Source organism: Oreochromis niloticus, linkage group LG7 (assembly GCF_001858045.2).
Source record: "Oreochromis niloticus isolate F11D_XX linkage group LG7, O_niloticus_UMD_NMBU, whole genome shotgun sequence".
In the NCBI taxonomy this organism is placed as follows: domain Eukaryota; kingdom Metazoa; phylum Chordata; class Actinopteri; order Cichliformes; family Cichlidae; genus Oreochromis; species Oreochromis niloticus.
In genome coordinates this window covers 34,534,843-34,557,612 of record NC_031972.2, presented here as the reverse complement: position 1 = coordinate 34,557,612, position 22,770 = coordinate 34,534,843, and the positions used below count along the sequence as shown (strand labels likewise).

Genomic DNA, 22,770 nt, shown 5'->3' with positions numbered 1-22,770 from the left:
GATGGAGTGATGAATCCAAATTTCCCATTTTTGGTTCAAATCACCATCAGTATGCATTGAAGTACAACAGAGAGTAACTACACCCATCTGTAAAACACAGTGGAGGCTCTGTCATGGTTTGGACTGCATTTCAGCCAATGTTGTTGGAGATCTTGTCAAAATTGATGGCAGACAAGTCAGATTTTGATCCACAATGTAATAACACCTGGAAAGCAACTGACTGGCAGCACCTTCGTTTGTCAGCATGAAAATGATTCCAAACACACTGCCAATGCAGCAAAAGCATATGTGGACAGAAAAACACAGTGGGAAATGATCAGTCATGGACTGATCTCCTCAGAGCACAGACCTCAGCAGGGGCAGCGTGGGATCATCTTCACAGAGTGTCAGCCAGCATCCAACGAAGACCTTGGAATGTCCCTGAAAAAGTCAGAACTATTTCTGAAGACTACTGAATGCAATTATGGGCAGCTTGATTAAGAGAGTTTAGGGTGTTTGCATGTTTCAATAAATCTATTTCATACTTTCCCCCCAAAAAATTAAAAAATGAAGGGTGGCTCAAGACTTGTGCACAGGACTTTATATAGTGGCTTTAATGTTACACTGAAAATATGAAGACAATTCAAGTGCATGGAGAGGTGAAATGTATGAAATCAGGTTTTGGGGGTCACAAAAATAGCTTCTCTTTTATTAAATTAAAACGGCTTTAGAACACATAAAATGTAAAGCAGGAGAGAGAAATCATAAATCTTTTGTTTGTGGTGAGCATTTTCAGGAAAAAGCTGCACAGAACAACCACAGGAATTTATTCATGGTTTGTCAATTTACAGTATTTACTATTGGAGCTGATGTCAGATGAAATAAATGGATTCAGACTGTGCCGGGCTTTGAAGAAGACACCGGTTTACACTACTGACGGTGACTGCGAGGGACAGAAAACTAATGAAAAAGAAAGCTTTCATGCAAAGACAGTCAAATCTAATCCATTACTTTTCCCTCCATACATTTCTTAAAGTATAAAATATAGAGTACATTTTTCATGTCAAATTATGAATGAGATGTTTGGACAAAATGGGAAATTTAATTATTGGTACATCTGCAAAACAGAAAACAAATGCAAACATTTGGTTGAAAAAGCAGCAAAACCGAAGATGGAACTATGGCAGAAGATTATGAAGAAGTCATATTTTTATCCACTCCAGTGTCAAATTTAAATATAAAGCACCAATGAGCAAACCTGATAACAAAACAAAAGTCCCTCAAACTCTATCCATCACTTAAATAACATGATAAAAATGCGATGCTTCAGATTCACAAAGCTCTTCTTCCACCTTTGCATTAAAGTTATGGATATCTGCAAGCTTTCATGACCACATGCGTGCCCATGAGGGGATGAGGTGTCACACTACATGTGGTTGTCTTTTGCTACTGTCGAATTTGCACGTGAGGACGCCAGAGGAAGGGGAACTGCAGGTTCCAAGTTGGGATTTTGGTCTTTTCCATCGCGTTTCCTCACATGAGAGTCAAGGCTTCACCGGCTGGATGGACAGCAGGCTACCGAACTTGAAGTGCTGGATCACGGGGAACTTTTCCAAACACTGAAAACAAAGGAGAAAACAGGAAGGAAAAAAGACATTATATCTCAGTTTGCTTCAGAGAAGTAGCAAGCTAACTGTGATCTGAAATATAATATCAAAAGTATCTAAATTTGTCCATTTGAACAATTTTTGTGACAGCTGAAACAACAAAAGAACAAAACTGCAGATGAATCGTAGGGCAGACGTAAATGAAAACAAATAATCTAAAAGGGTAAGGTCCAGGTGAACTCAAGATAATATAAGTGGAAGTACTGTGGGAAAAAAATATACAAAATATATTTGAGAAACTAAGACAAAGATGTATATGACAGGTTAAGGGGAAGAGAAACAAGAGTCAGCAAACAGATGTAATAAAATAAAACAGTGAAATGGCTAACTGTGATCTCAGGGTTACTCTGAAATACTGTCAGAATGTGTACTCTCTGTGTGACAGCGAGCACACCTTTGAAACTAACACACAATAAGTGCAGAGAAACTGGAGAACAAGTGTGAGTGAAAAATTAAATAACGTGATTTAAAGGGGATAATAAAGTACAGGTGAACTCAAGACGATGGGAAAGTGAGGAAAAAGAACAGAAGAAGAAATGTAAAGGAAATATGAACCACGTGAGGACCAAAAACTTGTAAAATTAATGTCAGTAGATATAAGAAATAGAGAACTATGTAATAAAGTGGCTGACTGCCATTTTTTAGCTAATCTGAAAAGGTGTTTAGATTTACAACAACGCAAGAAGTAGCAGACATAGATATAAATAAAAAGGGGGCAAAAAAAAATTAATATAGAAAGAGATAATAAGGCACAGGTAAACTCAAAAGGAAAAAGCAGGAACAAAAACAGAAGTTAAAGAGGAAAAAGTAAAACAGAAGCAAAAGTAAAGAAAACCACCGACATTTGAAACTAACCTTCAAAATAAAACAGGAAGTAAACAAGGAGGGATCACAGAGGGAAACAAAGGAGGCAAGGGGAAAGGGAAGATACTCAGGAAATGAGAGATCATAACAGACTGTGACAGAGCACTTTTTCCTCTGTATTACACCAAAATAGACGTGAAATGAAAACACACAGGAGGAAACTAAAGTGCAGAGTTTCAGCTTTAATTCAACAGTCTGAGCAAAAATACTGAATTAATTAATGTTAATTAATATATATACACATATATACATATATATATATGTTTTATACACAGACAGTCGTCTGTTTCAGGGACTTACATGTAATCACAAATAAAAAGCCTTATACTGAGGAGATGTTTGGAAGCTATGCAGACACACGATCACGTACACGGACTTTCCACTGCTGGAGTTTCAGCACGTCCCTGTGTTTGAAGCAGCCACAGCAAGTTACTCGCCCCGACCTGAACCTGAACTCTTTCCACCGGCCTTTCACGCCGACTCTGTTCAGAACAGTTGCGGACGAGCCCAGCGGAGGCTCTTTGTGTGCGCACACGGACCTGTTTTTTGGGGGGGAGCCGCGGTGGGGGATGGGAGGAGCGCTCGGGCTGTCTGTGCCGTGACACTATCGGTCACGATCATGTGGGTAGAACTGGGGTGGAAAAACACGCCTCACAGACCTTTTGTCTAAACAGATATTCAATCAATGTTTAACTTGTAAAAGCATCAAAGGGTCACTGATCAGAGCCCAACTCTTCACACACAGCATTAAAAGCCTGTGTAGGTTATCTGTCACAGACCGTTAGGAGGACAATAACACACATGCAATTAACACTACTGAGAAGTTACTCTGACAAACTATCACAGCAGTTAACCTACGTGGTTCATTTTGTTCTCTAATTAACTGCTGACCATTTTATGTGGTGATAATCTCTATTTTTCCTGCTATCAAGGGCTGTTTACGTTTCTTTTCCCAATCTTCACAGAGCGCCGCTGTCGTCCAGAAACGATTAAAAACACATCAGCGAGCCGCACTGCTGCTCAAGAACTCTCGCCAGAGCCGCTTACTCACCCACCCACCGTCTAATTTAATCAGAGAGCAATTTAACAGCACCCTGATCGCTTTATAATAACCCAGGCAGTAAACTCCAGACCTGAAACATCAAGTGCCAAAGGCTGCAGTTCCTCTAACATCCACCAGAGGCTGGCTTTAGTGGTGACTCAGTCCCCATAGACTCCCATGTTAAAAGGGACAACTTTACAGCAGAAATAAAAGAGTTTGGGCCTCTATGGATAGTTTAACCCGCCATAAATGTTCAGGGGGTGGATTTTTTAAAATAACTTACCTGTTTAAATTTCATTAAGGCTTAAAGTTACGTATGTTTCAGGGCACAGTGGCTTTGACTAGCATGTGGATGCCGTGTGAGCATTGCTGGAATTTCAATTTTTAGCATCACACACACCAATACAGCCATCTTTTTGTTGTGGACTCATTTTTGAACAGTGAGTGGTAGCATTTAGCCATTTTAGTTTCTTATTGGCTGGTCCTAGTAATCAGAAGGGCATTGGGTCTTTTGTGCCCAAGTTGCCCATATAAGGGTATATGGGCAACTTCCTCTCTCTGTGACAGCATAGAGGTCCACTGAGTGAAAACGAGTGTCTGAGTGGCCTATTTTAATATCAATGTTACAGCAAAGGCAGAATAGTTGCTCTTTAACATGTTTATTAATCACCTTCAGGAAACAGTCCTCAGCAAATGCATGACTTTCCTTCAGTTTGACTTGAAAGTACCTCTTTTAGCAAATTACACACTCACTGTGATCTAACAAAAACTATAGCCTGTGTTTTTTAAAGTGTTTTCTACCTTCCAGACTAAATTTTTTGACTGATTTCAGAAGATTATGGGGAAAAATAAATATGTCACTTGTAAAAGGGCTAAAAATCACTGGCAACTGAGATCCTGGCAGTTTTTTTTTTATTTAAACTATTACAATACACACTCCTCTGAAGTCCCTCTAGCATTGTTTTACCTTGTGTTTGTATTTTATTTCACGAATTCAGATGGTTTAAAACAGCCAGCGAGGCCCCAGAATGAACTCCTCTCAGACAGAAAATGGTGAATTCGACTCTTTCTAGGTCTACTCCAGCTCTCTGCTCGAAACCCTGTGTGGGGCCAGGAAAAGGGAGAGAGGAATGCAAGTCTGCTGATGGTTGCTCCAGGCTCGGAGGAAGGTCGGGACAGAGGGAGGGGAGGATTTAATGAAGGGAACGGCAGAGGAGGAGGAGGAGGAGGGGAAGGCAGACAGCTTGGCCCCTCAGCTCTTTGGGAAGACTCACAGGCTGCTCTGGAAAACACAGGATGTGGGCATGCAGGCGGGGAGAACGGGCTTAGACAACCCCCCCAACCGCCCACACACACACACACACACACACACACACACACACACACACACACACACACACACACACACACGTAATTCCATTCTCTCTTAACCCTTTCCTGCCTCGCTTCTCTGCTCCCTAAAAGCACAGCCAGTCTGGGCATTTTCTGGTGTCAGTCGGTGTTAACCTGACTTTTTAAATGTCACGTAAACAAGAAAACGCAGTTTCCTGAGTCCGGGTGAAGAATTACGAGAAATCCAGTTTATACAAGAATGTTTTTTTGTGTGTGCATTTCAGTTTTTTGACTGCGTGTTGCCTAACTGGGTTCACGAAACCACAAAAGCTACAGCAGTGCAGCAGGAGAAAAGAAAAGAGCTTCAGACATCACTTAAATCTTTCAAGAAATCAGCCGTGATTTTTAGTTTGGAAGACCACACATTCAAAAAGATCCCACTTGGGAAGAAACAAACGTGGCGGCTGCAGTTCCTCTAAAATCCACTTGAGGCTCCCGCAGCGAGTCCGTCCCCATAGACTCCCATTTTAAAATGTCCGACTGCACACCAAAAATAAACATTTTTACAGTCTGCTGCAAAAAACACTTTAGATCTTTATAGCTTATTTCCATCTTTCCTAATAACTATACAGCTGTTTCTTTATAACTCACTTATTTAAAAAGCATTATAAGGGGTGTGCCCACTTATTTGACCAATAATATGGCTGCTGAGGGGTTAAATGTATTGACAGACGACCTAAGATGTTTGAGCGCTAGTTTTTGTGTATTATTGCTTTATTAAAACAAAAATTACTGCGACTGCGTGTATGAATGTGTTACAATTAGGATTTAAAATGTGGAAAAATTTGAAACAGCAGACGTGATCCGTTAGCATGGCTGCAGATTTTCAGTTCAACACCAAACAGCAGTTACTTCTGCTTCCACAGTGAAGACTTTAAACTGGAGGAATATACCCTGCAGTATATGTCACACCATTTATTTCACATAAACTGGGCCACCTGAGAGATACAGCTCCCTTTGCAGTATACAAAGACAGGTATGAGTGGTACAAACACACTAGAATAAATGAAGTAAAGTGCTTTACATGGATGACGAGTTTAGACCCTTTTGGCGGGGCTCGAGCACCCCTAACTTTGATAACATCACCCCTAAAAAAAACAAAAAAACAAAACATTGCCCAACTTCTCTATTGGAGACAGTACAGGTTACAGTACTAGTTTGTATTTTGTCCAGATGTTTGACGTGGCAGTATGAGCTTTTTTAATTGCTTGAAGGACAAGGGACTAAAAAAAAAGCTATTATTTGCTTTCCTACAAATTGTTCTTTTCCTTAGTTTGGAAAATTATGGTCAACGTTATTGAGCTTTTCTTCAGGTTCACAACTAAAATTCTCACCCTAAAACCAGTAAATTATATTAAGAACTGTGATTATTTATTCTCAGTCATTCTTAGACACTACATTTTAAGACAAACATTTTAATGTTTATCTAGTTCAATTTAGGTTTGCAAAGGTGAAAAGGATTGAATGTGTTTGCAAGAAGCATATTACATTAATATTAATTGCAAGGCACCATGTGCATGAAAATATGAGGTTTGATCCTAGAATTGAATTGCCCCTGTTTATCTGATCTGTAAGCTTGGAAAATTCTGATTTGAATTGTTCTCTCTGTGTTTTGGATTTGGATTCAACAGCAAGCCGTTTGTCAGACTGATGAATCGTCAGTGAGAGTGAGTGAGAGTGGGTGGGGGTGGGGTGGGGGGCAGGCGTACCTCGGCTTTGTACATTCTGATCAGGCCTTGGTTGACTTTGGACCAGGAGGGAACGGCACTGATGTTCCACAGCTGGTTGGAGTGTTCAGCAAACGGACCCGTCTTCATCTGCACACAAAGAGAGACACAGTTTAAGTTCCACATCTCCTTAATCCATTTCATCACAATGCTGAAATACTTTTTTAAAGGGTAGTATTTCAACCTTTTTACTCCAAAATCTGTCTTAGAGCTTCAAACAGCCCCCCTGTGGGTGGTAAAGGTGGCTTTTATAAGGCTAGAGTTTCTCCACTGATGGAGCTTTGGCCATTTTAAACTGAATCAGATGCAGAGGATTCCAAATATAACCCATTTACTTGGTAGGAAAGGTTTCTACGGCCATTACTTCTTTTCTTTTACACAGTGAAAACCAAATGTGTAAACTCCTGCAGACCTTAAAAGACTAAAAAGTCAACATTTGCCCAAAATTATTTATAGACCTGTAAAGGCGAGATAGGGACAAAAGATGATGTGCTGGATATGGTACAAACAGAGCGGCGTAAGAGGCTTTGATGAGTGTTCAATCACTTTGACCAGATGATGGCACATCTTTGAAACCACAAGGGTTGTTGGGGGTGTGGCCATTTTGAAGCAATGTCAAAAGAAAGGTGATTGGTCAGTTCCATTAACGATCTAGGAACAACACTCATTATGAAGTTGGAGGAACACTTTGTATGGCTGTAGCTAAGGAGGTAGAGCAGGTCATCTATTCATCAGACGGTTTGTGGTTCGATCCCTTGCGTACCAAAGTATCCTTGGGCAAAATACTGAAGTTTTTCAGAGTGTGAATGTTAGACAGAAAGTATTAAGGTGTAGTGCTTTATTAAGTGCTTGATGATGATATCATATCATGTGCTGGGAGTCACTAAACTGGACCTACAGTCCTTTACTGTCAATAAATATGTAAACAATGAGGTGAAAAAGATCAAATAATTAAAGTTTAAAAGTCTTAAGCTAGCTAATATCTTAGCACGTCACCATCTCATCTAACTACAGTCAGTTTTGGCTCTAAACACCAAGACACAAACAACAAGGTTGCCAAAATGCTAACACCGAAGCTCCAAAATGTGGATTCCAGAAACCAAAGGGTCATGTCCACCTTTCGCAGGCAGTCTATGGTTGGCAGTCACGTGAAGCTACTGACAGCATTCCAAAGAGTGGCAAGCTATGAACAAAAGATCAAGTTAGTGAGGAGTTTTGGAGAAAAAAAAAAAGAAGAAGAAAAAGCTCAAATTAGCTGAACTTCCACCTTAAAGAAACTGGTGCAATCTCTTGACGCCAAATAGAAAATTCCACTTTCCATTTCTAATGAAGAACTGTTCTGATTGGATGTATAGAACCAACGACATGTGGCTGGCTGTTTAAGGTACGAAAGACTCAGATCAGATGAGTAAAAGTGCACACAACTTCAACAGGTGATAAGACATCAGTTAACAAATGTTTATTGGCTGAAAATCCGCAGCTGATAAAGCTGTAAAGACCACGCTGCAAACCTTACAACCAAAACAATGAGCTGAAAGACACAAACAACTGCAGGGTCAGGTGCCAATGCTCTGCTTCTTCCACAACACACAGTCATCTGACCCACTGCTAACACCAAAAGGTTAGTAATTAGAGTTTCAAATGTGACATTTCAGAGTTTGAAGAGAAACTGTTTTGCAATTATAAATAACTGATTAACCTCTAATCAGGGTTTCATGAGACTTTTTTTAAACTGTCACCCTCCTTTTTTTAATTCCATGCAGAGAAACATGAAGATAATGTCTGAATTCATAAAATGCTGGTTTAGGACATAAACTGTAGAGTCCAAGACATGACAACTAACTGTTTCATCATAAATGGCATCATCTTAACAAATATCAACAGTCAAAGGTTGAATCTGTGAGTTTTTGTTTCCCTCGCTTTAGCTTCAATGGCAGCACCACTCGAGTTGTTTGGACTCCACGGAAGATCCCAAAGCTCCTGTGATATCAGCCTCGATTACGGTCCAGTAGGGTCAAGGTCATGGAACTTGAGAGGAAGCATAACAACCTCTTGGTCTTCTTTGGTCTTTGAGTCATTTTTGAGTCAAGCTGAGAGGTGTGGTTGAGCATGTTATCTTGCTGCATGATGAATCATTCTACACAGAGATGCAAACCAGAGCAGGCATCTGAGGAATGGAGTGATACCATTTGGTAGGTTTTCTGCCAGATCCAATTTACAAAAAGCGTTTAATACTCATTTTCCACCAACTCTGTGCCAAAGCCTAATCTAGAACCAAGTCTTAGATTTCAGGCCTTAGAAAAAGACTCCAAAAAACTCCAAACGAGAGGGGGCTACAAAAAGAAACTGACCAATGGCTGGCAGGCTGAGAGGCCCTAGTTTCTATGTGCCATGATTTCCTCCCAATGTCTATTGGTAACAGTGTCAAACATTCAGTTCTCGAACCTTTGGAAATGTGGGCTGCTTCTCAAATGAGTATGTGACGAAAAATTACTATATCTATTCATTAACTACCTATCCAATTGTAGGAAACGGGGATATTATGAAGAAGAATATAATTACTAACTGTTGTTATCTGAGGCACCAGTGAGAGTCAAAAAATGATCCACATTCTAGCAGCTCCAATAAAGTGATCAGTGAGGCCTTTCTCAGAATAAAGTTAAACTAAATGGCCACACAGTAATGAAAATGAGGATGTGTGAAGAACACTAATCTGCAGTGACATATAAAATTCTAATGATACGACTTGCTACAGAACTATGGTTAGGCCTCCAATGGGCAGACGCAAACGCCATCATGCGGCAGGAAGAACATGGACCAAGCTTCAGCCAGGAGACCATCTCAGATGATCCATGAGATTGGCTGCTGCGTGGTACGGATTACTCTACGAAAAGAGTCCCAATCCTGAGCTTAATGTATACAATGAAATGTTAGTCGACCTGAGAGGGATTCTTTGCAGACGCATTCACATTTTGTTGACCAAAACACTGCAAGCCCATGATTTGTAACTACACTGTGAATTATTAAAAATTGAGCTTAAAGATGTGCTGCACATGCACGGTGCTAAAAAGAAGCCAAAGAGGCTGCGAATGAGCCGGAAACAGGGCTGATATGTCATCACTTAATAGGTGGATTGTTCCTTGTCAGCTATGATACCAAACATTACATGATATATAATTCATAATATAATTAGTTTTCATTTCACAGTTAACTTTTATGCCTCTCTGTTAAACGAATGACTGAATAATGAGCTTTCAGTCACACTTCTAACAATAAAGACATGCAGAAAGCTTCTGATTACAAGCTTTTTTTAATAATAATAATTATTATTACTACATTGATTATGGGGCTTTCAGTGATTTGATGAATGTTAAAAAGAACAAAAGGCTGATTGTTCATCCAGCAATCACCTTAAAATTAATAAATTCTGCATAAGCTCAGAAACACACAAACAAAAACAAATGTATGAATTTCTAAATGCATAAATTAAAAGTGAGGCTTTCCCACCATTTTCTCCCAGGAGGGCCGAGGAACCCAAACCCAGACCCTGAGGGGAATCAATCTAACAACCCCCTCCTTTTTTTCTTTTTTTTCCTTCTTTCCATCCCCCTCATCCAACCCCCGGCTCCTCACACAGCTCCAGACACTTTCCAGGGCCTCGCATGAGAACACATGGGGGGGGGGAAGGGCATGGAGGAGGGGGTGGAGACAGCCCGTATTCCCTGGAGGAAGGAGTGATTCACAAGAGCATGTGGGGAAGGAAGTGACTCATGTTTAGGACGCACACACACACTCTCACACACACTAGAGCCTTGTGTCTAAATGAAAAAAAAAGAGAGTCTGAAGTATCCACATGTGTGTGAATGGGAGGAAAATCCTCGGGTATGGAGTGGAGTGTATGCTTACAGGCAACAGTAAACAAATGAGGACAAACACGCCGGCAGTCGAGACTGAATTAGGCCAGTAACACATCCAAGAAAGGAAAGGGCGCTGAAGATGTGTGTTATCGTGTGTATCTGACACTGTTTACAAAGAAAAAAAAAATGTGTTTAAAGTGTATTTATAGACACAAAGAGTAAGCTGAAAAGAAACCTTGCATTATTTTATGGACACACAGGCAATCACAAGCTAATCCCATCTTAAATCTAAGGGAAAGAGTTTTACTGAATATATCAGGCAGAAATGCCAGATTTTTCCTTTCAAAATAAAAGTTTTTGACCCCAATAATGGTGCAACTTCAAAACAAAGGTGGATAAAGCCACCATGACTTGTCTCATTGGTGTCTGGGTGTATTTTGAAGCTTCAACATGACGTTCCTGTTCTTGAGTGTAACCGGTGGTTTGCTCTTTGTTGCAAACCTTGGGTTTACACTCATTATTAGGGTGTCTCTCGAGTGTAGACGCCGACCTCCTCGATACCAATCTTGACTTGCTAGATGATGTAAAGTTGTTTTTACTAACAATGAAAACGATTCTGTGATCATCTGCTTTAAATCATCTTCTGTGATCTTTCAGAGTTTTTTGTGTTGCTGAGCTGGTTGGTGCTTTCCTTATTTTTAAGTGTAACAGACTGTTGATATGGCCACAGCTAGAGTTTCTTCTTCCTCTCTGACAGGTTTGTTTTGCTTTCACAGCCCAATGATGGCCTCCCTCCCATCAACATATTGAGAGTTCATATGAAAAGCTACCAGTTCAGTTGAAATCAGCTTCAGATCTTTAATCTACTTAATTCAATCATGACACTATTTCCTGGTGAACTGTCTAATTACTTTTCAAAAGGAAGAGTATCTGTATGAACTACCGTCTGGTGGCCTTCAGACTGAATGTGGTTTTAAGTATTTCGGCAGGGACTTCATTTTTTTAGTCCATGTGCTGTTGATTCAATTCAATTTTATTTTATTTAACAACAGTCGCCTAAAGCGGCTTTATATTGTAAGGTAAATAACCTAAAGATGGATGTTATATAATGTAATATGGATGTAATAAGGATGTAATACTTGTGTTAGAGCTTCTCAGTTAAAGTCTACACTTCAATCATATTTGGACTGCTTGGTTTAAAAACCACTGTAGTGGTGTACACGGGCAAAACTACAAAAACTGTGCCACTGTCTAAAAACTTATGGATTGTCTCTTAGTCTTTTTCACCTCAGCTAACTGGAGCCCCTGAGTTGAATCTCTTGATCAATTTGTGTTTGTGCTGTCAGCATCTTTGGGGATTCGCACTAACAGACCATACAAGAAGTCTGAGTTTCAGTTTTGGTGGGTGAAATTCTTTGATTTTTTTTTTTTTATTTGTGCCTGTGTGATGCCGTTATACAGAAGAAAACATTTATTCTTCCTTTGCCATGACATGCTATGGTAAGTCACGCTGCTGAGGTAAGTGTGGTGCTGCTGGAAAGACTTGCTTTTTTTCTCAATCTCAAAACTTTTTCAACACTGAGACACAATACATTTTAATGGGAATATTCTTGTAGTTTCCACAGAGGAAGATCTGTTGCTTTAATACAACTTTGACAAACAACCGTATGAAAGACAGCTGCAAACATACAGAATCAACCTCGTGCTTGTTGTGTGGGCTAGTATCTAATCAACACACTACCTGCTTTAAGTTTCACAAAAAAACTAACCAAAGTTGAAGAAAAGTGAGAAAGAAGAAAACAAAAGCTTGAAAAAACAAGCTGTGAGCCAGCTGACGAGCTCTGCGGACACAGCGGCAGCATCCTTTCGTGACCATGAGGAAGAGGAGGAGGAAGAGGAGGAGGGAGAGGTCAGGGAGGAGGAGGAAGGAGAAGAGGAGGGGAAGGAGGAAAAGGATGTAGTCGCTCCACCGACGCCCTCCTCTACTTCCCTCCCCTCCTTTTCCTCCAAAAACCCCAAACAAAGCAAACGGTTCCTGCTCTGGCACGTTCCCAACAAAATCCATCTGCCTCCTTTCGCCTCCTCCTCCTCCCTCTTCATCTTCCTTTTCCTGGACAAAACCACATTCAGCTGTGGTCCAACTATTTATTTCTAACAGCTAAATGTACATGCAATGTCTCACGACACACACAGACTGTATACCAATCAGAAATGAGATTAAACCTCCTCTGATGAAGTGGTTTATAAAAATTTTAAATGCATTTACAGTGGTTGTGTTGTCCATTAGATGGCAGCATTGCACACATGGACAAACCCACGTACTATTGTGATGCAGAGCGAGGAGACTGTTGAGCCAAACAGAGATGGTGAAGAAACAAAAATAAAAGCTGGGAGCTGACGTCCTGCTAACAAAGGTCATTTACAGGTTCGCTTAACCTCTACATCTACAAAAAGGCCAATTCTTGAAACACTAGTTTTCCAATGTTTCTTTCCCTCTTATCTTAAAAGGGATTTACTTATTTTTCAGCTTTTTATTGCTTTTGATCTAAAATTAATCACAATCAAAAAAACAAAATAAAGAATACGACTCTTCTGTTAAACCAGCTTAAATGTGATTAAAGGGTTTTTTCAGCTGTTCCTATTCATGAAAATAAAATCTGTTTGAAAGCAGACAAACTGCTTCAAAACACAGGCGTGTATCTACAGGAGGGTGTAGTCAACTGTTCATGTCAAAGCTTTATGAAGACAATAAATCTACAAACATATGTTACATCTAAAATGCTTAGTTGTACACTGCTAACAGTATAGAAAATAAATACACTGGTCAATTTATTAGGCACACCTGCTCAGACGGTCGTTAACCCAATCAGCCAATCACATTGCACCAAGTGTGTGCATTTAAGCAGGCAGACATGCTGAAGACGACCTGCTGAAGTTCAAACCGAGCATCAGAATGAGCAGGAAAAGTGATTGGAAGGCAGCTAACTCAAATAACCACTCATTACAACCAAGGTGTGCAGAAATCATCTCTGAATGCATAACATGAAGCAGATGGGCTAAAGCAGCAGAAGGCCACACCGCTCCTACACCACTCATGGCAGGTAAGACCTGCACAGGCTCACCAAAACTGGACAACAGAAAATGAAAAATACTGCCTGGTCAACACGAAATTGGAAATTATGACCATCGTGTAGCCATCCTAAGATAACCCGCTACCACAAGCATAACACACCATGAAACAAATTTTAAATGATCTCAAACTGGTTTCTTGAAACTGACATTAAATTCTGTTTTCTCAAACAGCCTCCAGAATCACCTCAATCCAATGGAGCACCGTTAGGATGTGGTGGATCAGGAGATTCACATCATGAAGCTATCATATTGACCACAATTTCTATCTTGCATGGCAAGATTATACACAAAGTTGATGCTATGAAATTAACTGACCTCAACTCAAACATTCTTGCAAGTTAAAATATTTCCAATCAGGCAACAATCAGAAATAGAGGAGCTGGAGCTCAGAGTCGAGGCTTTTAGATCGAGAGAAAAAAGAAGAAAAGTGAACTAAACTGTTTGCAATGGTAAGTTCAACATGGTAAATGGCCTGTATTTGTACAGCGCTTTACTTAGTCCCTAAGGACCCCAAAGCGCTTTACACTACATTCGGTCATCCACCCATTCACACACTGGTGATGGTAAGCTACATTGTAGCCACAGCCACCCTGGGGCGCACTGACAGAGGCGAGGCTGCCGGACACTGGCGCCACCGGACCCTCTGACCACCACCAGTATGCAACGGGTGAAGTGTCTTGCCCAAGGACACAATGGCCGAGACTGTCGGAGCCGGGGCTCCAACCGGCAACCTTCCGATTACAAGACGAACTGCCAACTCTTGAGCCACGATCGCCCCATGTTTCTGTAATTTGATACCAGCTGTTGTTTGGAGTCTTTGCCCTATTGGCTGTGGGAGGCAAATATTTAATCTTTGCTTCATTTCTATTACAAGAGAGGAGTAGAAATTCCTGTGCAGTACCTCTAAATATAGTCAGGCAGCCAGAAAAGAAAACTATGATCTGTCATATAACCCTGTTTAAAAGTAATAAAAGTTAGTTTTAACAGGGGTGTAGGATGGGTCATAAAAATATGTCCTCATAAATAAATACATCTGACACAACCCAAAAAACGTTGAACTGAAGCAGGTTAACAAAACAAGGTTTGTACCAAATGAGGCCAAAACAAACTGAAGTAAAATAACCTAAAATTAAATTTTGTGGGCCACAACCTAGAGGACCTCAGGCTGTTAATATTTCCTCTAACCAGTGTTTCACCCAGGTGAGTAAAATGACACAGCTGGAAGTTTGATGGAGCAAACCTGACTTCAAGATTAAGAAGTGTGAGGTGTGTTTGATTTTCCCACCTCATTGATGAACTTGATGCACTCTAGAAACATGTAGTCCTGATGGTGCTCGTTCACCACCCGCTCGTCGACAAAGTGCCGAGGCTCCAGGGTCGGGTGATCTGAGGAGGAGATTTGGGCTGTAAGTGCACATGCTCAACAACAGATGTCACTATGCACCTGAAGTACAGCAGTTTTAGTTCATTTTAAGTGTTTTTAAAGAAAAGGGGGGGAAGGATACTTCCCTTCTTAATTTCATATTCATTTCAGGCACAGAAGGCCCACCCACTTTTGTTTACGAGGGACAGCCAATCAAAATAAAGGTGGGCTTAAACTAGGAGGAGGAACCAACTTGTTATACAGACAAAGGGTGACTTGAAGGGCTGCTTCAAGGTCCAGGATAAGATAAAGAAGGATTACTTTAAACTGATGACTATGCAAAGCTACTATAAAAGAGTCAAAGTACAAAAATATGGAGCTGTAAATGTTTAGCAGCGTCCTGCTGAAATATGAAAGGCCCTCCCTGAAAAAGACGTCTGGATGGTGCATATGATGGTCTAAAGCTTGTGTATACCTTTCAGCATTGATGGTGCCTTTCCACTGATGATGAACCCTCATACCATCAGAGATGCAGGCTTTTGAACAGAGCGAGAGGAACATTTTTTGAATCTGTTTCAGTTAGTAGATGCAATGTTTTGCATCATCTTCTGTCCACCTTTGCTTCTGATAAACATGTTGCTGAGATGTTGCTGAGATGTTGCTGCCATCAAATTCCAAATAAGCTCCTATTTTTCTTAAAAATGTCAGTTTTCTCAATTTAAACACCTGATGTGTTTTCTGTGTTCTAATATGAATAAAATACGGGTTGATAAGATTTTTATTTACACTTAAAATTGTTGCCTGCGTTTATAGAATCAGGCTTTGATATTAAAGTGAGCTTCAACCTTCACACGTTGAAGTAAATAATGCAAGTCTTGCATGTGTTTGCATTATTTTTAAACCGGGTCATGTGTGGTGTTTGTTTGTTTTTTCGTTTTTTTGAAAGTTTAATGTAGGTGGCGGTTAAAAGTTAAGTTATGAGAGCACAGTCATGGTAAAATAATTAAAAAGTACCAGATTTCAACTTGCATATGTACACTTTGAAGGCATGTAACTGTGAGAATATTTAAAGTATGAAGGTAAAACAGTTTCATTAAATAAAGTTACTGTACATGAAAAAAATCAGCTGATTCAGAGGGGGTCATGTGGGAGTCAGTGATTTTTCACGCACTGACCCAGATATAACATGTTTACCTGCCTGTGATCGATAATGGACTGAGGACCCCTAGTGTACAGAAACAGTCACTACACCACATGAATGCAAACTTAAAAAGCCTTCACATTTTCAAAACGTAGAAAATAAAAAATAAAATAAAATAAAAAATAATAATAATAATGCCATGAATTTCCATTTTAATAAACATCTGTACTGTCAGATTCATAGTTATCAGGAGGAAAGCGGTCCTTTCCACTAAGCTAAAACTATAAGTAGGTATATATATATTTTTTTTTTTAAAATCACTATTTATATCTATAGATAGATAGATAGATAGATAGATAGATATTTATATTTATTTATTTCAGCTTAGGTTTGAGAAATTTACTCATACTGTGTTGTTCTGAACTTCTTAAATCTTACAATCTGACAAATACTGACACCATCACCATAACAAGCAAAACTATCAATGAAACTTAAAAATTGCACTAAAACATAATACTTTTATGCTAAAGGTGAACAGAAATGAGCAAACCCAGTTAAAGCAAATAAAAATAAAAACTAATGAGAATACAAAGACCTTCTGACAACAGCTGCCCACTCAGCCAACCTCAATGAGACACTGACACCAAAATAGAGGATTATTTTCTTTTCTCTTTTTCTAATGGACATCAAAAAAGCAAAAATATAAGTAAATAAACTAAAACTTCTCATTTACATCTGTCATCTCACATAAAAACATTACACCAATTAAATAAGACATCAGATGGTCAAAGGTACAAGGTTTCAGCTGAGCCTTAAATGTGGGAAGAGTAGACTGTTCCGTTATTGCCACTGGAAAATTTTCTTTTACTGACACCACAGTTTGTCCTAATGTAGAGCATCAATGAGGCACCTCATAGTTCCCTCTAGTGGTGACAATAAGTTATAATGTTTGAGGTTTGCATCATATGTGTCAGTTCCACAGGAGAAAAGACACCTTTCCTGGAATAAGGTACACGAATCAGGTAGCTTCTTCCCCCCAAGTCATCAGTTATGTCATCTTTAGATGAAAAATTTCTTCTCACTTCTATCTCGGCTTGTAAATAATCATGAATGAGCTGAACGAATTGATTACTTTAAAAGATTTTTTTTTTTTGAAATGGAGGAAATGAAGGAGTGCTCAGTTCAGGCTAAAAACCTCAGACTTAACAAGCAGACTGCTCTAAAGATGTAGAGGGAAATCTCATGTGCTTCCCTCCACAAACACACCTGATGGCTCTTACCTATAAACTGGGAGCTGCCCCAGATGAAGGGAAGAAACTGGAAGTCATCCAGCCCCCAGACACCCTGACTCCCAGCCGGCTCCATTCTGTAGGTCTTTTGCAGTTTCCGCATAACTTCGAGATACCTGAAAACACAATCAGGACAATGTTCACGTGCATGTAGGAGGGATCGGTCTCAGCAGCGACTGTTTCATTCTGGCACAGGTCTGTAATAACGTCAGAAATAATGTTATTAGAAAGAGATGGGGAGTGCAAAAACTATGGAGAGTGTAATAAAAGCAAGGAGAGTTAAAAAAAGAGAAGTGCGTAGGGAGTATAATAAACAGGGAGCAGTGCTTTTTGGCAACATTGTCTGCAATGAGCCAGCACTAACAGCAACATCACGAGCCTATCAAACAAGTCATAATCATCAGGCTGTCACACTTTTGGTTTTTTCAACCTTTATTAAACCAAGAAGTTCCCTGAGCTTTAAATCTGTTTCTTAAGGGAGGCCTGGCAAAGAAAACAGCAAAAGTGCAATATCGTCAAAACTGGAAACAAGTTCTTTTAAATGTGAAACTGAAATGAAGTTTGTTTGGAGAGCAGTTCAGTTCATTTGTAACAAAATCAGAACAAACACAGATTTTTAAACCTGAACATTTACCATTGCATTAACAGTATACTGCAGTTTAGTGTGACAGCTCACCTGTTGAACACCTTAAAGACGATAGCGAGCTGATCGTCCACCCTGAGTGCTCCGACCTTACAGAGACAGCAGAGGAACGCTGCGAAAGCTGCTTCATGACCTGAAGAGACAAATGAACATTAAACAGCTCTAGGATTAGTCTGCAAAGTGTCTGAGCTGCACTCAAACGCACCGCTGAGATCACTTTTCGGCATCTGACTACAGCACCAAGTCTGATTTTTACTGCTGCTATAGACCAGAGAAATGCTTTGGGGCAGCACTGATGAGACAATGCAAAACTACTGAAGAACAACAACAACAGCTGCAACACATTCAGGTGGAGCAACAATTCCAACTTTGATTTGTGGAGGAAAGAAAGATCCGGTAGCAACATAACCAATCAAAGCTAACTGATAACTCAAGTGACACAGAGCGCCGTTACCTGTGCCGTAGTCTATCCTGGTGGAGTTTCCCACAGACTCTTTCAGATAGACGGCAATCTCTGGAGCTGCTGCACGTTTATCAGCAGGGAGGACCACCGACACCAGCGCCTCTGCTTCCTACAAACAAAACATACAAATAAATTAACTGCTAGCCACAGCCCATGTGCACGGATGTGTGTTAGAACGTGTGAGCGTACTGACCTGATCTAGTTTGGCAAACCAGGTTCTGTACGCTTTATTTCCAAAGCGTGACGGCTGGTCGACGGGAGGCGTCTCATTTATCCATCGGTCCAGAGTCCCCAGAAGATCCACGAGCTTCTCCACCGTCTGGGAAAAGTAACATGGCAGTGACTGCAGCAGGACCATCGTGAGTCAGGGCAGATTAAAAACCAGCTCAAGCTTTTTGGTTTCTCTAAAATCGAAATTCTTTATTTTAATGCTTTCTTCATTATTGTTGCTCTTACTTGTAGTGTGCTTATATTTGACACATACACGAGGCCACATTTTCCGGTTAACATCACCAAACTATCAGCTTGGCACTTTAAAGAGCACCAAAGATTCTCTACAGACAAGGTTTAACCTGACAGGCGTTAAATGACAGCTGATGCTCTGCTCTGCTGCGTTTCTCTTGCTACGGTGAAAGCAGCAGATCACGTACCTCAGACACTTTATATTCGCACGTGAGCTTCTTTCCCTTCACACCTTCGTTCAGCGTCAGAATAAAGCCTATGTAGTCAGCGTAGGCCTGAAAGCAGAGAGGCATGTTAAAAACACACACATCAGACCAGTGTTCCAGCAGTATGGCATACATGTGACTGCTAAACATGTAAGGTTAACTTGTCCTCCATTTTGGCAATGCGACAAAGATGGTGACAAAGTAAGGTCAGTCACACAAGCCTAGAGAACAGTCTGCAACCGTCTGGAAAAGGAAAAATTAGTATCCTCTAACAGGTTTATTGAGTGTTTGCTGAAGGTTGGGGAAGTGATTACTAAAGTCAGTCACTAGGCCCCCCACCAGCGACCACGAGTCATTGGGGAAAAAACATCTGTTCCTTGACCAATTGGGGAAACCACCTTGTGATGGATCTGGTTGCTAGCAGATTGCCACAGCTGCCCATATTTTGCATGAGGAGAACTTCTCTTCAAACACTCGCTCGCTACTTTTCAACACAAACTGGAAATGGAGACTGTTCCTTTCAAAGTAAAAGTTGTACCTGTTGAAATGTGGAAGACTCATCCAATTTAGTCATTTCAGCCGCTCGTGCACCTCTCAATGTTTGCAACTCCGAGCAGGTGCCACTGCCACAAGGTTAAAGACAAGTTTACGATTTCTTACCTCCATTTTCATGAGATAGCAGCATAGAAGCTCAGAGATTCACAAATTATAAAACTGGAGATGTTACAACAGTCTGAAAATATGACAATTTCTGGGAAAACTCAGTTACAATGTACAATTTCTTTGCTTCCAATTTGGAGATCTTCTCCTCCTATATCAGGGCTCATGTGAAGGTTTTGTCTGAGTAGCGAGTGCTTGCGCCCTCAGAGCTGGCAAAGTGACCAAGGAGGCGACCAAAACTGGAAAATCACTGAATATTTTCTAACAAGTTTGTTGCAGATGACATCTTCCTCACAAATTACAGGCAACAGAGGCAACCTGGTAGCAACCAAAACAATCAGAAGGCGGTTTCTGGTGGAGCACCCTCTACAGCACCATCTTTGGCACCGATTTCACCATGTGACAGCCGACAGCCTCCAGAAACGACTCACAGCCACACTTTTCCTTCATAGTCAATGGTTATATCACATTCAATACGACAGACAACTCTCGAGGAAGACGCGTGCACACGCCCACAGGGAGGAACCAACCTGAGAGCGCTTCCATTTTCCCATGTCAGGCACCATGCTGATTTCTTTCTTGGGCACCATAAAGGTGAAGCTGGCCCCCTCCTCAGGGGCTTCATCTTCAGGAGTGGATCCTAAAAAATAATTCAGTACAGAGAATTGTCATCACATCAGTGCATGAATAAGTAATCTCCATGAGCCAAAAGCTCCGGCTGCACACTACTCTGAGCCACACTTCAACCACTCGAGCTGATAAGTGATGCACCAAAAGCTGCAGTTCCTCTAATGTCCACTAGAGGCTCCATAAGCAAGCCAGTCCCCTAGAGTCAACATCTAATTTCACCCTCTTGTCCTAATATGGTTACTTTGGCCTCAAAAATCTAAAATGAGAGCGAATAACAATGAGGCTGAGTCAAAAACCAGTGGGTGTTTCCATCTTTTCTATACAGTCTGAGATGTGAACCTGCATTCCCTCTAATGTCCAGCTGGGGGCGGCTCCAGGTTGCAAAGATTAGACTGTATAGCTGTTTATGAGAAAATAAGCCTACTTCAGTCTTGATTTATGATCTCAGTAAACACTTTCCTGATGATGTTATGAACTCAGTTACCAAAACAAACATGAAGTTTATTTAGTAAATGATGTCACCATTTAGAGTCAAAAATTACGGAAAAAAATCACTACTGTCTGAGCATGTCAATTGCTTTCTCACTCATGTTTGGTGACAGCCAAAAAGTTAAACTGAAAGCATCAAAAACAGATTTTTAAACTAGTGGGTGACATCACAGTTGCTACATTAATCTTTTATATACAGTCTATGGTTAATGCTCTTTCAGCTGCTCCCTTTAAGGGGTTGCCACAGCTGATCATCTGCCTCCATCGAATCCTCGTCTGTCACACAAACCCTCTGCACGTCCTCCTTCGTTAGATCCACGAATCTTCGCTGTGGTCTGCTTCTTTTCCTTCCATGTTCAACATCCTTTGTCTTCCACACCTTAAACCTGATCGGTCCCTCTGATGTTCTCCTTTCTAAACCTGTTCATTCTGGTCAACCCCAATCAAAATCTGAACATCTTCATCTCTGTCACCTCTGTCATCTCTGCCTGTCATCTCCTAACCATACATCACAGCAGTTCTTACTACTATCTTGTAAATGTTTACTTTCACTCTTTCTGCTCCCCTTCTATCAGAAATCTCTGACACAAGTCTCCAACCTCTCTTCAGCGCTGTCTGGTGCTTTATATGGTTGACCCCAGGTATTTAAACTCATCCATTTTCACTACTTCTATTCCTTGCAGCATCACCGTTACACCTGCCCCTCCTATTCACACACATGTATTCTTCCTCTTCTCTCCAGACCCTCCTGCACCTGCAAACATTATAGTCCACAGAGACCTGTGCTTCAACATTGCAAATAAGCTCAAAGACGAGCGCTGATGTAAACCCACCTTCAACCCAGCAGTACCACAGTTCCTCTCTTAGCACCCTATGATCATAAGCTTTCTCTAAATCCAAAGACACAGTGAAGCTCCTGACCTTCTCCATCAATACTCTGAAAGCAAACACTGCATCTGCAGAGCCTTTTCTCTGCTTGAAAGGATATGCCTGTTCACCGACATCCAATACCTAGTATTAGTAAAGTAATTTTAATAATCTTTCCGGTGTGTTTTCAACAACTTTATTCAAGCATAAGAATCGAGGTCCCCTTTAAAGACGACACTAATCAATGTGGTGACTCCGGTCAGCAGCCAGAAAGTACTGAGTACTTTTTACTCACCGTGAGCAAGCTAACACCTCACAGACAGCCGGGTAAGGAGACTGTGTCTCTGTCAGAGTGTGCTAAAGTCTGCTAACATCACCATATTTGCACCACAGAGTTCAAACACTGCGGTCTAGTTCAAACACAACCAGCCCAGGTGGAGAACCTGCAGTCAGTGAGTGTGGACAGCTCTAAGCTTCCAGGTTCATCTAACAGCCCTTAAATCAAACCTTAAAGCCTCGTTTCTAAAGGTCACTGCCTTGAAAGCCTCAAATAAACAACACACGACACACTGCTGACGCCGAGCACGAGCATTCAGCTGAGCTTTACCTGACTGCTGCTCTGTTTCCGCCATGGCGAGCCTGACAGTCTTCTTCGTGGTGTGTTTTCCCGGCAGACTCATTACTCATGGCTCAGTACTGCCCCCACATGTTCGCATACTGAGTGACACCCCAAAGTTTTCTCAAAGTGCTGAAAATCAAACTTTTATCTTAAAGTACATTTAATGAATTCGTATAGTGGAGTAAAACGAGAAACTAAGATTTTACATCGAATTTGTACTTCTAAGTGCGCATAACTGCCACTACGCCACTTATTTATGGCATCTGGGGCAGCCGGTC

The 22,770-nt window shown here is 40.8% G+C and overlaps 1 protein-coding gene across 1 annotated transcript; it reads right to left on the bottom strand.

Annotated features, from left to right (window-relative positions):
- Window positions 1–570: 570 nt before the first annotated feature.
- Window positions 571–22,711, bottom strand: ptpa (protein phosphatase 2 phosphatase activator). Its single transcript, XM_003440202.3, has 10 exons — window positions 22,481–22,711; window positions 20,418–20,527; window positions 19,210–19,296; window positions 18,753–18,878; window positions 18,551–18,668; window positions 18,130–18,229; window positions 17,445–17,569; window positions 14,946–15,046; window positions 6,654–6,761; window positions 571–1,598 (listed from the first exon to the last, which is right to left on the bottom strand). Exons 1-10 carry the CDS (start codon window positions 22,551–22,553, stop codon window positions 1,524–1,526), a joined length of 1,023 nt encoding a protein of 340 aa, XP_003440250.2. The 5' UTR covers window positions 22,554–22,711; the 3' UTR covers window positions 571–1,523.
- Between the last annotated feature and the right edge of the window lie 59 nt (window positions 22,712–22,770).